Raw genomic sequence first — 15,464 nt, 5'->3', positions numbered from 1 at the left:
GTCTGCCCAGCCAGGGGCCCCAGGCAGGGAGTGAAGGAGGGAGGAAAAGAGTATTTGTTCTCCTACTTCCTCCCTAGGTGGTTGTCACGGGACACGTGTGTGAAGGTCGCAGCACTTGCCCTCCCTGTCTGCCTCCAGACGCTGGTAATTGCCCCCTCTTGGTTTCCTTACATCTACTCAAACTTTTGCAAGTAGTCCCTTCGCTAAACTCACTTCAAATTACCAAACTGCATGAGCCCCTGTTCCCCGCCGGGAGCCTGGTGACACCTGAGATCATGAGAAAAGTCATCTCTTCTCCCTTGGTTGCTTCTTACTTGCACAAATCTGTTTCCTATGTGGTTGCATAATCAGACGAGATTCATCAGACTCAGCCAGCGTGCACTGTGTCCCTCCCACACGTCTGTCACTGGGTCAAGCTGATTTCCTACACCCCTTCTCTGTGCCAAACCACAAATGCAGCCCTCCGTCCTCATCAGAGCACCTAAGTGATTCAGGGATTTAGATGCTAAGAAACGATCCCAGTGGAGAATTGTGGATGAGCAAGAAGTGCTCCAAAGAGCAGAAAAGATTAACCATGAAATGATGAGTATAAAGGAAGGAGAACAAAACGAATAATAAGCAAGTAGGAGGAAACAAAAGGAAAAATGGTTAAGAACATTTGTGTATTACTTCAATATACTGACGTTTAAAAATCCATTGAGACGGAGTGAATAAACAGCATATTCACCGTGTGGTTGCAAAACACTAGCTGACTGATGAAAGAGATGTTACATTTGAAACTAGAGCACCGTGAGTGCCATTTCTTTAGAAAATTATGTTTTCTTATCATTTGTTTTAGTCTTTCGTCCATATCTAGACAGAGGGGGTAAAATATCGGTGCACCGATGATAAGTAAATGTATGGTAACGTAGGATGTATAAAGGTCTCAGAAGAGCAATTAATAGGTAGCAGGTATTTAAGCAGCAAAGTGAATCATTCCCTTTAGAACAAATAAAGTTGCACAAATGAGTGTTCCCCAGCTTTACAGGCATTGTGGCGTTGGCAAGTCAATGGAGCGGTTACCTTGGAGGGCACCTGAGTGCAAAATCACACTTGAAATTATGTTTATGCACAGACTGCACATTTAAAATGCAGATCTGTCTAGGCGAGGAGCGAAACAAATGATATCTTCCTCTTCCTGTTCACTTTTTCATTTTACTTTCTGAAGATTTACAAATCCACGAAGCTCGCCAATTTATAGGCCCATCCCAAGCCCCTGGAGTAACACCAAGCAAAGCCTCTTCTCTCTCTCCTCTCTCTCTCTCTCTGTTAACAGCAGTACAAACCTGTCTGAATATAGTTAGGATGCAGGCTCTCCAGGTCTCTAATTTATTTCAGAACATTCATGTGAAAATTAAATGGCAGGGATTTCTATCAAGGGGACAATTTCCTTAGTATGCACTAATTGATTCCTTCCAATTTTGACAAAATTACTACCAAAGAGAGGATTTCCCAGACTTCCTGGAGAATCTCCTAAAATTTGGGAGATAACCGCCAGCAATGCACTACAGAGGTCAACAAACTACATCTCACAGGCCAAATCTGGAAGGCCACCTGTTTTTGTACTGGTGAAATATACTTCTAGGCCCAAGATGAAGCCACTTCTGCCAGGGTTGCCACATCAGTAAACCAAAACTCAGATAACTTTCATGTCCCTGAAAATGTTCCACTCAACCAAAAATACAGCCTACAGGCACACCTCGAGTTGTTGTGTTTCACTTTATTGCATTTTGCAGATACTGCGTTTTTTACAAATTGAAGGTTTGTGGCAACCCTGTGCCGAGCAAGTCTATTGCCACCGTTTTTCCAACAGCATTCTCTCACTTTGTATCTCTGTGTCACATTTTGACATATCTTGCAATATTTTAAAGTTTTTCATTATTATTATACTTGTTATGGTGATCAGTGGTCTTTGATGTTACTATTGTAATGGGGGGGGGGTCACGAACTGTGCCCATATAAGACGGTGAACTTAATCGATAGATGTGTGTGTCCTGACTGCTCCATTGACCCCATCTCTCTCCTTCCCTCAGCCTCCCTATTTCCTGAGATACAACAGTGAAATTAGGCCAATTAATAAACCTACAATAGTCTCTAAGTGTTCAAGTGAAAGCAAGAGTCACATGTCTCTCGCTTTAAATCAAAAGCTAGAAATGATTGAGCTTAGTGAGGAAGGCATGTCTAAAGCTGAGATAAGCCAAAAGCCAGGCCTCTTGTGCCAAACGGGTAGCCAAGTTGTGAACCAAAAGAAAAGTTCTTGAAGGAAATTAAAAGTGCTACTCCAATGAACACACAAATGATAAAGCAAAACAGTGTTATTGCTGATGTGGAGAAAGTTTTATTGGTCTGGAGAGAAGATCAAACCAGCCACAACATTCCCTTAGATCAAAGCCTAATCCAGAACAAGGTTGAGAGGTAAGGAAGCTGCAGAAGAAAAATCTGAAGATAGCAGAGGTTGGTTCATGAGGTTTACAGAAAGAAGCTGTCTCCATAACATCAAAGTGCAAAGTGAAGCAGCAAGTGTTGATATAGAAGCTGCAGCAAGTTATCCAGAAGATCTAGCTCAGATCATTAATGAAAGTGGCTACACTAAACAACAGATATTCAATGTAGATGAAACAGCCTTATATTGGAAGAAGATGCCATCTAGGACTTTCATAGCTAGAGAAGAGAAGTCAATGCCTGGCTTCAAAGCTTCAAAGGACAGGCTGACTCTCTTTTTCGGGGCTAATGCGGCTGGTGACTTGAAGTTGAAGCCAATGCTCATTTATCATTCTGAAAATCCTAGGGCCCTTAAGAATTATGCTGAATCAACTCTGCCTGTGCTCTATAAATGGAACAACAAAGCCCAGATGACAGCACATCTGCTGACAACATGGTTTACTAAATATTTTAAGCCCATTATTGAGACTTACTGCTCAGAAGAAAAAAAAAAAAAAAAATTCCTTTCAAAATATTACCGCTCATTGACTATGCACCTGGTCACCCAAGAGCTCTGATGGAGATGGACAAGATTAATGTTGTTTCCAAAAGAGTGTGAACTGGAATGGGGGGTTGGGGATAAGTGGGGGTCTGTCCAGTCAGGTTTGTACATGATTTTAAGCAAGTTCTCATCTCATCCTAAGGAACACAGGAAGCCATTTACAAGCTCAAAGTCATGGGATGACAAAATATTAGAAAAGACAATATGAGCACATCTGTGAATACAAACAAACACAAACCCTGAACTGGATAGCTGCTGCACGTGTATAGAGTGGTGGGCAATTTACATAACACAGTGGCACCTCCCTCCCTATTTATTTCATTCCTAATAATCAATAAATTTCATTGCTTCTTTAAAAAAAATAAAAAAGACTAACGTTGTTTCATGCCTGCTAACATAGCATTCATTCTGCAGCCCATGGATTAAAAAGTCATTTTGACTTGTCTTATTATTTAAGAAATACATATTGTGAGGCTCTAGCTGCCATAGATAGTGATTTCTCTGATGGAGCTGGGCAAAGTAAATTGAAAACCTTCTAGAAAAGATTCACCATCCTAGATGTCATTAAGAACATTCATGATTCATGGGAAGAGGTCAAAATATGCACATTCACAGGAGTTTGGAAGAAGTTGATTCCAACCATCATGGATGACTTTGAGGGGTTCAAGACTTCGGTGGAGGAAGCAAATGCAGAAGTGGTAAAATTAGCAAGAGAACTAGAATTAGACGTAGAGCCTGAAGGGAGGCAAGACCCTCCACCAGCAAAAAGATTACAACTCACTGCAGGCTCAAATTGATGACTAGCATTTTTTAACAATAAAGTATTTTTTAATTAAGGTACTTAAATTGTTTTTTTAGAGATAATACCTTTGCATACTTAATAGATTACAATATTGTGTAAACATAACTTTCATATGCACTGGGAAACCAAAAGATTCTTGTGACTCGAGTTATCGTGATACTTGCTTTATCATGATGGTCTGGAACCCAACCAGCAATGTCTCGAGGTCTGCCTGTATCCAGTCAGCCAATCTCCAAATGCCAAGGCAACTCTGAGCTCTATACTCATGTCCTTCTTCTCTCTTCATTTTCTGCTTTTTTCTTCCTTGTTCCTCATTGTTTATCCTATAAAAGCTTCCTGCCTCCTGTCTCATTTTGCAGTCCTCTGGTCCTTTGAGAATGGACACTGCTTACTTCATGAAATGTTTAAGTTTGTTTGTATTATCTAAATTGTCTTCTTTAATCATTTTTAACAGTATACAAGTTAAGAAGGGGTTTTATATTCTTAAATAGCTGAAAAAGGTTAAAAAGGGAATAATCCTTTGTGACACGTAGAAATTACATGAAATTCAATTTTTTGTGTCCATTGATAAAGTTTTATTGGAACACAGTCACACACATTATTTATTGTCTATGGCTGCTTTCACGCTACAACAGCAAAGGTGACCCAAAGGTCCCAAAATATTTACTATCTTGCACTTTGCAGAAAAAGCTGCTGACCCTGTCTAAGTAAAAGTCTAGTTTTTGGAAGGTTAAAATCAAACAAACGAAAACTAGAGGTACAGCACTATAACTCTGAGGGGTTTTGTTTCGTTTTTCTCTTTGCCTGAATCCAGGATGTGCTTGAGTGGTGAGAGACGTGAAATTATATTGTTAGCATAGTTAATTGTGCCTAGCAGTTTTAATTCTCTGATGTCTTCTAAATCTGCAGTCTTTTAAAACTAACTAACCAACCAACCAAAACCCATCCTAATGATTCTACTTGACTTAACTCATGTGGTCTCTTCTATTCTGCCACTTCTGTCAGGAAAGTTTTCGCTCCTGACCCTTGGTTCCTAAAATCTAACATTTTAATGACTTCAAGTCCCAAGAGCACAGCTAGGGCACAGAGTCATAAAGAAAAAGCAATAGACCAGCTGGTGGTCACCCAGGTCAGTTATACCATCCTTCAGTAACTATGTGAGGAAACGAGTATCAACCTCTCCTTCATCTTGAAAAGTGGACTGACATCATAATCTCTGTTTCACATGTATTTTCCTCAAAATAAACTTGAGAAGTAGAAAATATCACCTGCCTCAGACATTACTGTGCCCATTTTAGAGATGAGGACACTGAGGCCCAGGGAGATTAAGTGACTTTCCAAGAAGGTCTCACAACAAGGTTATTACCTGTTGTGTAGGTCCAAGAAGACAGTTCTCCAGGTGCAGCCATGACTGCCAGATTCTGCCCTGTCCAAAGGTACTGTGTTTGGGGGCAGTAAGAAGGTTTCAAGGGTTGCCGAGAACTTTCCATAGACATTGACCAAAGGAGGCAGCAGGTTGTATGGAAGCTGCAGGAGGGTGATGATAAGTCATGGGGATTTTGGAAGAAGCTACTTCCAGTCCCTTCATGAATGTTCCTCCCACCCCTAGGGATGCCACTGCCTTCTGCCCCCACCTGCTTCCCCTCTGCTCACAGCTGCAGGCAGTTCAGGGCACTGCCACCAAATAGGGGCCCTTCCTAGTGACTGCGGATAAAGGAAATCTATTTTGTGGCTACATATATGAGAAACCAGGAGACCCAGCATGCCAAGCTGGTCTCTGGAGAGGCAGGCAATTAGAAACAAGCGTCCAAATCTCAGAGCAAAACTAGGTCAGATTCACACATGGACACTGGTATGACAAAAGGACATAAACAGATACACACCCAACAACAGCTGAACAGAGCAATGTCTGAGTAAGCAGGACCGTAGAGACAAGAAAAGGGGGATGGGGTAGCGGGGGAGGCAAAGAACATCATGGAATCAGGTTTATTGTAGAAATTTGATTGACTGGGGTCAAGGAGGGTTGTCTCAGCTCAGCAGAAGAGGAAGTTTCTGAAACTGTTGAAGAAAATGGATTGTGGGGAGAAGAGTATGGCAAAGACCAAACCCCAACCAAACACCTCTCACACCTCCCTACACAATCGCTAAGGATCTGAGACCATAATTAGACTCATGAGGACCAGAGGGAAAATGTACTCTAACTTAGCATAGAAATGTTAAAGTTTATTCTAATGATCAAGAAAGAACACAGGAGTACATTTACCATTGCAACAAAAAGAATAAAATACCTAGGAATAAACCTACCTAGGGAGACAAAAGACCTGTATGCAGAAAACTATAAGACACTGATGAAAGAAAGTAAAGATGATACAAACAGATGGAGAGATATATCATGTTCTTGGATTGGAAGAATCAATATTGTGAAAATGACTATACTACCCAAAGCAATCTACAGATTCAATGCAATCCCTATCAAATTACCAACGGCATTTTTTTTACAGAACTAGAACAAAAAATCTTAAAATTTGTATGGCAACACAAAAGACCCTGAAGAGCCAAAGCAGTCTTGAGGGAAAAAAAACGGAGCTGGAGGAATCAGACTCCCTGACTTCAGACTATACTACAAAGCTACAGTAATCAAGACAATATGGTACTGGCACAAAAACAGAAATATAGATCAATGGAACAGGATAGAAAGCCCAGAGATAAACCCACGCACATATGGTCAACTAATCTATGACAAAGGAGGCAAGGATATACAATGGAGAAAAGACAGCCTCTTCAATAAGTGGTGCTGGGAAAACTAGATAGCTACATGTAAAAGAATGAAATTAGAACACTCTTAACACCATACACAAAAATAAACTCAAAATGGATTACAGACCTAAATGTAAGCCTGGACACTATAAAACTCTTAGAGGAAAACATAGAAAGAACACTCTTTGACATAAATCACAGCAAGATCTTTTTTGATCCACCTACTAGAGTAGTGGAAATAAAAACAAAAATAAACAAATGGGACCTAATGAAATGTAAAAGCTTTTGCAAAGCAAAGGAAACTACAAACAAGACGAAAAGAAAACCCTCAGAATGGGAGAAAATATTTGCAAATGAATCAACGGACAAAGGATTAATCTCCAAAATATATAAACAGCTCATGTAGCTCAATATTTGAAAAGAAAATAACCCAATCAAAAAATGGGCAGAAGACCTAAATAGACATTTCTCCAAAGAAGACATACAGATGGTCAAGAAGCACATGAAAAGCTGCTCAACATCACTAATTATTAGAGAAATGCAAATCAAAACTACAATGAGGTATCAGTTCACACTGGTTAGAATGGGCATCATCAGAAAATCTACAAACAATAAATGCTGGAGAGGGTGTGGAGAAAAGGGAACCCTCTTGCACTGTTGGTGGGAATGTAAATTGATACAGCCCCTATGGAGAACAGTATGGAGGTTGCTTAAAAAACTAAAAATAGAATTACCATACGATCCAGCAATCCCACTGCTGGGCATATACCCTCAGAAAACCAGAATTCAAAAAGACACATGCACCCCAATGTTCATTGCAGCACTGTTTACAATAGCCAGGTCATGGAAGCAACCTAAATGCCCATTGACAGACGAATGGATAAAGAAGATGTGGTACATATATGCAATGGAATATTACTCAGCCATAAAAAGGAACGAAATTGGGTCATTTGTAGAGATGTGGATGAATCTAGAGACTGTCATACAGAGTGAAGTAAGTCAGAAAGAGAAAAACAAATATTGTATATTAACGCATATATGTGGAACCTAGAAAAATGGTACAGATGAACCAGTTTGCAGGGCAGAAATTGAGACACAGATGTAGAGAACAAACGTATGGACACCAAGGGGGGAAAACCGCAGTGGGGTGGGGATGGTGGTGTGCTGAATTGGGCAATTGGGATTGACATGTATGCACTGATGTGTATAAAATTGATGACTGATAAGAACCTGCAGTACAAACAAACAAACAAACAAACAAAACAACTAATAATAAAAAAAAAAAAAAAAAAAAGGAATGAAATACTGACACACACTACAGCATGGCTGAACCTTGAAAGCCTGGTCTCACTGAAAGAAGCCAGACACGACAGGCCACATATTGAATGATTCCATTTCTATGAAATGACCCAAAGAGGTAAGTCCATGGAGACAGAAAGCAGAGCAGTGGTGACCAGGGACTGGGGTGACAGGAATGAGGAATGAGTGCTTATGGGGGGGTGGGATTATCTCTTGTGTTGATGAAAATGTTCTAAAATTGGTCCTGGTGTTTTTTGCACAAGCCTGTGAATATACTAAAAACCACTGAATTGTGTACTTTAAATGGGAGAATTGTGTGATATATTATCTCAATAAAGTGGTTTATAAAAAAAAGAAAAAAAATTCAAAAAAAAAAAAAAGAAATAAGGGTTTCAAAAATTTACTGCTAATAGGAAAATGGAAAATATCAATGTAATAATATCCTCAACCAGCTTCCTAAATCTTCAGATCCATCATCTTTTCAATTATAAAAATGATCATAATTCATAATGGAAAAATAAAAAAAAAAGAACACAGTGGTAAAATAAGGGCTTGATTCAAAAGAGTTGGGAAATGTCTTTCCCTTCCTCAACCTCCTTATTAGCAAATGGAACTCTATTGATCACTGAAATCTCTCTGAAAGGCCTCTCTTCCATCCTTATTGCCTTGAACTTAAACTCCCTGGGTTTGCTTTCTCCTTCCCTTTCTCCCTCCCTCCCTTCCTTCTTTCCTTCCTTCTTCCCTCCCTCTTTCACTCTACTTTGTTCTTACTTGTGTCTCATTGCAATTCTGGGAGCTCGACTTTGCCTATAAACCTTGCCAATGGGCAAACCCATTTTTGGCCTGGTGGGTCTCTAGACCAACTTTCTCCTCACATCTTCTCTTCAAATTTCCCAGACAGTAGCAGTAGAAAGTTATCCAGCCACCAAAGTAGTCACGGGCTCTTGGCTTGTGAAGTCACATTCAGTCATTCATGTACTCAATCAATATTTTATTGAGAGCCTACTTTGTACAGGGTGTTAGGAACACAACCTTGAATGAGTCGATCCAACTCCGGTATGGAGCTTATACTGAAGGGGGGAAACAGATAAGTAAAGAGTTTCAGGCAGTGAAAGGGCCATAGCAAAGCAGGGAACGGGGCTGAGGAGACAGTGTGTGAAGTTTAGGGGAGCCTGTCTGGGGAAGTGACATCTGAGCTATGATATAAAAGAAGAAAGGGAGGGAGGTCATAGGGACATAGAAAGATTGGGGAGAGAGAGTTCCAAGTAGAGGAAACAGCAGGTACAAAAGCCCTGAGGCAGAAAGGAGCAAAATGACTTTTGCTGGGATCAAAAGAACACCTTCTACTAGGGACTTCCCTGAGGATACCAATTTCACTTCAATGAAAAACTTATTGGTTCTTTCTCTGCTTATATCATGAGGATAGAACACGAGAAATTAAATGCTTTAGGGTGGTAGGACCAAGTTCCATACGCAGGGAAGGTTATATAATCCTAGAGTTGGTTACACATATGAGTGATTTTTCATTTCATTTCATTTGTTTTTGGGAAAAAGAAAGAAAACACATGACTTTCTGACTTCTGCCATTTCTATTATTTACAATTCATATCCCTTATTACTTGTCCCATCCTTCTTGATCAAGCTAAGCTTGGATCCCAGAGAATAAGTGACCACCAGACGGGGAGAATACGTGTCTTACTACAAAGCCACATATGTGCCCCTGTGTTCGTGAGGCTCCACCAGTCCCGTTCTGATTGGCTAATTTATAAGATCAACCAAGGGAAAATAGAATGCCATGGAATAATAGGCAAATTATAATGTTGTTGGCATTTCTTTCTGGAAGAAAAAAAAGTAGAGTAGAATGGGGTAAAGAATGAGGAATCGTGATCTTTGCCTTTCTTGTATTTCCTTAGAGGAAGAGAAGAGGTGCTGACATGTGTGGAAAATCTCTGCTGAGAGGATGGGAGTCAATACAGGGTAGCATCTTTATTAGTCAAGGTCGGAAGTGATCTAGTTCTCAGCAGAGGATCTGGACACTAAAACATCTTAATTTTTCCTTCCCTTTCTACCTGTAAGGCTGTGGAGCTGAGCTAAGATGTGGACGTTGAACACACCTCACAATTCCCCGGTGAAGCCATCAAAACCCTCGCTCTTCCTCACTCAGGCTGAGCACCAATTAAGGCAAACGCTGGGCCCTGGCTTTCACTAATTACAGGCACAGAGCACCCGAGGTCTGCTAACAGGGTCGGGTACTAATAGGTCCAGGGGAAGTCAATGCTTTGTGAGTAACTAGAGGTGATGTGTTATATTTTTTATGAAAGGAGGTTCATGCAAGCCTAAACCAGGTGACAGAGGAGCTCAGCGAGTGGCAGTGTCTGGGGTGCGATCCAAGGGTTCCCATCGAGCCCGCTGCACCTTGGTAGTCCGCTTGACATCTGTCCTGACGTTCACGGTTCAGGGAGCATGAACCCACAAAACATCCATGAAGGAAGGACCCGGAGGTCGGGAGGAGTAGGAGCTATGAGAAAGGGGAAGCCCAGCAGGTAGAAATACTCATCTCACAAATTCCTTCAGGAGGTGTTCAGAATATTTAACAACTTCTTGGCTTGGGTCTAACCAATCACAAGGGCTGCCAGCTGTAAACTACCAGGGCTATACTGATGCTTGCTGGTAGCATTTCAGACCTGTATGTATGTATGTTTTACTCACATTTTGGTATGTGCAATACACCTTACAGGTTTTAAAAGAAAAAAAAATTCTTAAAATTCTTTTTCTGTGCTGTCAGAACTTCCTTAGTCCATAGATTCTACAAGGACTGTGCCCTGTACTTTATTTAATTGCTGACCTTACCTTTCTCATGCCATTTTGCACTAGAAGAATAAGAACATTCTTTAATTTGAATCTCACTCAGGGAAGTGGTTTAGCAGTCAGCCAAACCCAAGTTCAAATCCTGCTTTTACAATTATTATTCTTGGGAAAATATGTAATCTTTCAAAGACTCAATTTTTAAAAATCTCTGTTTTAAAAAAAGGATACTATTAAAAAGGGATACTATTCCTCTGGCACAGGGTTTCTGTAAGGATTAATATGGGGTTTCCCAGGTTAAGTGCTCGAGATGCAGCCGGCCCATAGGAGGCTTTCCCAATGGTAGCTCTGATATTCAGAATTTATTATAATTCCAATAAGGGCTATTTGGTAATTAGGCATTTTTATATACGGAAAAGTGGGGTTTGGAGGTAAAATAATAGTCTAGACAAACAGCAGAATAAGAAGTATGCATTTGCCAGAACACAGGATTTTCTAAAACATTAGAAATGATCATGACCAAAAAAAATCACAATTGAAATACCAGTGACAGCACATTCTTATATATTCATGAAACAGGCTATCTAATAAATTCTATTTCTGTTATCCTGATTTGAGTAACCATATATATATAAACAGTTAAATTTGACTTATTTAAGAATATTTCGTAATTGAGAGTTTTCACTGAATCAGCCACATCCCCTGCACGCAATTACTTTGAAAGGATGAATTTTACTTCACAAAGGAGACCAATTGTAACAAAATGTTACATATCTGTAAAGCACTTTCACATACCTTATCCCACTTAATTCACAGAGCTGGCATCTACCAAAGGGGAAATAATTATCAGAAACTCCAAGACCAGACTACTGTTTCAGTTTAAAAAGAAAAAGTTCAAGAGATGCCCCTCCACGCCCCCTCCCCTGACTCCAGTCTCCACACCCACGTCCAGGGCCAGCTGAGGTGCTAGAGCTCATCCTTCTTGAACTTTCTTGCCTCTGTGGAGAAGGAGATACTAGGGGATAGAAGGAAAGAAGTGAACGTGGGGCAGCTCACAAAATGGGAGCGCAGGAGTTCAATGTTGGGGAAGGGTGGGTAGGCACACAACACAGAGTGCCTGCTCGGTTTATAATACAGAAAGACAAACTACGTGTTTCAAAACACAGTCAGATCCTGAGGCCTGCCTCAGCTACTGTTGCCCCATTTTTTGGCCATGCATCGCAAAGTTTAACCAAAGAGTACGGAGTAGATCTCGTCCAGCAAGAGCGGAAGGTGGCCCTCCTTTGATTTGAAATAAAATTGTTAATATTTCTTCTAGAAAGAAGGCTCTTCATCCCTTGCTGCATGAATGGGGAGTTTTAGCTTCTAAATTCTAAAGAAGAGCAGTGAAACAATTGTTGGGTGATGGTAGTTACTGTGTATGTAGGTGTGTGCGTGCGTGTGTGTGTGTGTGTGTGTGTGTGTGTGTGTGTAGGGTGTGGCCTCACTACATCCCCATATTCCCCAACAATTCAATTTGAAGGATGGAGTCCTAACATTCAAGGTTAGGGTAAGGGCTGGTTTTAGAAGAGCCAAAATTCCTAGAACTTAGGGAACTTGGTGACTCTCCACCCCTGGAAACAGCAGGTGGGCACGGAAGTCAGCTGTAGGGCTGCCGTGGAGCAGAGGGGAGGAGTTTAGAAAGATCAGCTAACCAATGAACGCAGGGCTCTGTGCTGGCCAAGGCAAGCCTCTGACAGCGCTAAGTAGGCTTCTTTTCTGAGAGCTCCTTTCCTGGCTGAAGAGACCCAGGGACGGTAGTGGGGCTCTTCAGACACAAGAACCTGGAGGAATTTACTGGCAAAATTGAAAAGATTACAGTTTTCAAACAAAAGAAGTGCCAACAGTTCAGTTCTGAGATCTCCCCACGACACAGGGTTCTAGGTTTGCGTACATGTACCTCCCACTTCCAAAAGACAAAGGTTTCTAAAAGCCAGACTGGCAAGGTGGACTAAGCAATAGAAATGTAGTTCTTGAATCGTGTGGGAGCTTCTTAAACCCCAGACCACAATCTGAATCTGACTTTTCACAAAATTCTAGATGGTTTGATGAACTGGCCCAAGCTTCCACAAAGCCCCCAGAGAGGCACTATGACAGAGCCTATGCTACAGACCCCCAGCTACACATCGGCATGCTAGCAACTTGGATTCTCCTTGACCATCCTTCAGAGGGGCTGATTTTACTTGAGCATCCTTGATTTGCTGGTGAAGAATAACCCTGAAGGGTCTGGGAGCAGCACTTTTTCTCCTATGATTCTAAGCTGAACCCATTTTTTCCAAAAGATGGAAAGGGGCAGGGGCTGTACATCATCTTGGTAGGTGATCTGTTTGGTACTCATGAAAGAAAACTGACCTCTAACTCCCTAAGGATAATGCAAAAATAAGCCTTCTGCTGACCTCCTGTACAAAGAAGCAGCCTGGCCCTGTGGAGGGCCTCTAACTTCCAAAGACCTGGGAAAACCACAGCAGGAAAGGCTGAGGACAACCCCTTCCAGACTGCCCTTTTGCGGGACGCTAAGAAACCTCCGTCAAGTGGGTCCTCAGGAGGCAATCCCAGCAACGCAGCTACGTCTGTCTGTCCTTCAGAAGGACCGCAGTACTCACGGGCGGTTCGGATGGTGTCGCTGGGCTGGCTACGGGGGCTGAGACCATTGGGATTCACAGCCCTCACGGCAAACTGGTAGTTGGTGTCCGGATCGAGGCCCTTGATAACCATGAAATCCATCTGGAGCTGCTCTTGGATTAAGGTCCAACTCTTGTCAAAATCTGGCCTTTATTGATTAAAAAACAAAACAGAATGAGAAGCAGTAGTTCAGTTACAGCAGAGGGAAGGAAAGCTTGCTGGCCATGTAAACTAACCGCGTTTGAATTCTGGAAGCAAGACTTATCAAAATGAGTGAACATTTCCCACCTAAAAGTGATCTGGATTTGAAATCCCAGGTCATGATTTTTAAGCCCTTGCCAATAAAAGAAAGTAGATCATTTTTAGGGTCAGTTTTAAGCACTGTTTAAAGATCACCCGCTTTTCCTTGCACGGCCTTGACTGTGGTAAAAAGATCCCCACATAGGAATTCGGTTTCAAGGACTCTGCCTTCCAGATGTTTCGTAAACAAGCCTTCCCCTGACAGTTTCCATTCCCAGGGGTCAGGAGAGCACAGATTCCATCTATTCACAATCTGTTCACAAAATAAACAAATATAAACGTTCTAGGGTGACTAATTGCGTGAACTGCCATGGGAAAACCCAACAAGATTCTGTAGCACGGCCATTCTTACTCTTCACAAAACTACAAGTGTGCCAACTTGCCGAATGTTCACATGGACTCAGACTTGTGCCTAGTGGTGGGAGACAGTTTAAAAGCAGAGAAGGAGCTAACGGTATCAGTCACTGAGGCCATTCCCATCGCCCGAGACTGGGAGCTGCTCCCAAGTTCTTCTGCCTCAGCTGAGCCACAATCCAAGAACCTGGGTTCTGGGCACTGTGGCCCAGAGACCAGCTCCTCAGGCCAATGCTTGTACCCTGAGGTCTTCTATGGCAGCCCTGGGCCTCCCAGTTCTCAGGTTTCAGGGGGAGCCACAGCCTCTCAGCTATATCCCAACAACGGGGGTTTCCGCCCTGGGATCCCCTCATTGCACCCTTGCAGATCACAGCCCCGTACCTCCTCCCAGGCCCAGCCCGACCCTTGGCACTGCTCTCTGGGGTAGCTGTCAAGGGCCAGTTTCTGGATTTCTCCACACTGCAAGCAACAGAGCTGGGGAAGTTGCCAGCTGGAGGAGTTCTCTACCCTCCATCTTCCTTCCTCTACCCTCCAGCTTTCTGAAGCAGCCCTTTGCCAGACCTACCCTTGCTTCAGGTGTGACAGGATCTGCCATCCCCTTCAGATTTTTATTCTCCTCCTCTGCAACCTGGGGGCCAAAGTGGCTTCCTCCCCTTAGGGGCCCCTGCCCAGCAGATGCTTCCACCCACGGTGGATTCACAGCTGCCTGTGGTGACCTTGGGCTCCCTGCCACCAGCGCCGCCTCCTGCCCGACCCCCCCTTTCTCTGTTACCTGTGGGCCCTGCTCTGCGGCCCCCCAGCCTGGCTGTGAGGCCCCCGCCTGCTCCTGCTACCCGGTGCTGCCTTCACCTGCCAGGCCCTTCGGCCCTAGCTTGGGGTGAGCAGAGCTGCACCCAGTAGAACTAAAGCCATTCCAGGATTATCGAAAACTGAACAGCAACCTTGGGGGACCTGGGTCATCACGTACTCCTCCAGCTGGAAGGTCTTTCTCTGGCCTCAATTCCCATCTCAAGGTCCCACCTTCCACCTACGGTGGAGTGTTCCACAGCCAGCGCATCAACCTCTACCAGCAGGCCTCCCCACCGGGTGCCCTGCGCTGGACGCCGAAGCCCTGGGAGGGGACGGGGCCACCTTCTCGAGAAGGGCCATCCTGTAGGGCACAGGAGCCTGGGTCCCCAGGGGACAAGGAGCCTGGATTGCCCCCACCCCACTGAGGGAGGGCCCTTTGCCCCCCACCTCCTGGGGCTTGTATATAGATTATAAATACATAAGGGGGAAAGGGGTGGGTGGGGAAGGGTTGCGGGGCTGGGGCCTCGCTTCCCCTCCTCCCCCCTCCCCTGGTCCCCTATCCCTGGGGCTGTTTGTTAAAAAAGAATAATAAAAGGATTAAAAAAAAAAAAAGTCCAGCTTCCATCTGGGGGACAGCATACAGGGGGTAAGAGAACAAACTCTGGAGCTGGGCTG

General features: G+C 43.1%; 1 protein-coding gene and 1 pseudogene across 3 annotated transcripts in view; one reads left to right on the top strand and one right to left on the bottom strand.

Annotated features, from left to right (window-relative positions):
- The window catches only part of EGFLAM (EGF like, fibronectin type III and laminin G domains), a 166,284-nt gene that overhangs the window by 71,022 nt on the left and 79,798 nt on the right, over window positions 1–15,464 (bottom strand). For all 3 annotated transcript variants that reach the window (XM_068532448.1, XM_068532451.1, XM_068532456.1), the window contains one exon: window positions 13,328–13,494. In XM_068532448.1, the coding sequence (XP_068388549.1) occupies window positions 13,328–13,494 (167 nt within the window). The remainder of the gene's footprint in view (window positions 1–13,327; window positions 13,495–15,464) is intronic.
- On the top strand, window positions 14,041–15,214 carry LOC137755104 (protein PRRC2A-like; annotated as a pseudogene).

This window comes from Eschrichtius robustus, chromosome 2 (genome assembly GCF_028021215.1).
Source record: "Eschrichtius robustus isolate mEscRob2 chromosome 2, mEscRob2.pri, whole genome shotgun sequence".
In the NCBI taxonomy this organism is placed as follows: Eukaryota; Metazoa; Chordata; class Mammalia; order Artiodactyla; family Eschrichtiidae; genus Eschrichtius; species Eschrichtius robustus.
This window is presented reverse-complemented; position numbering and strand designations above follow the sequence as displayed.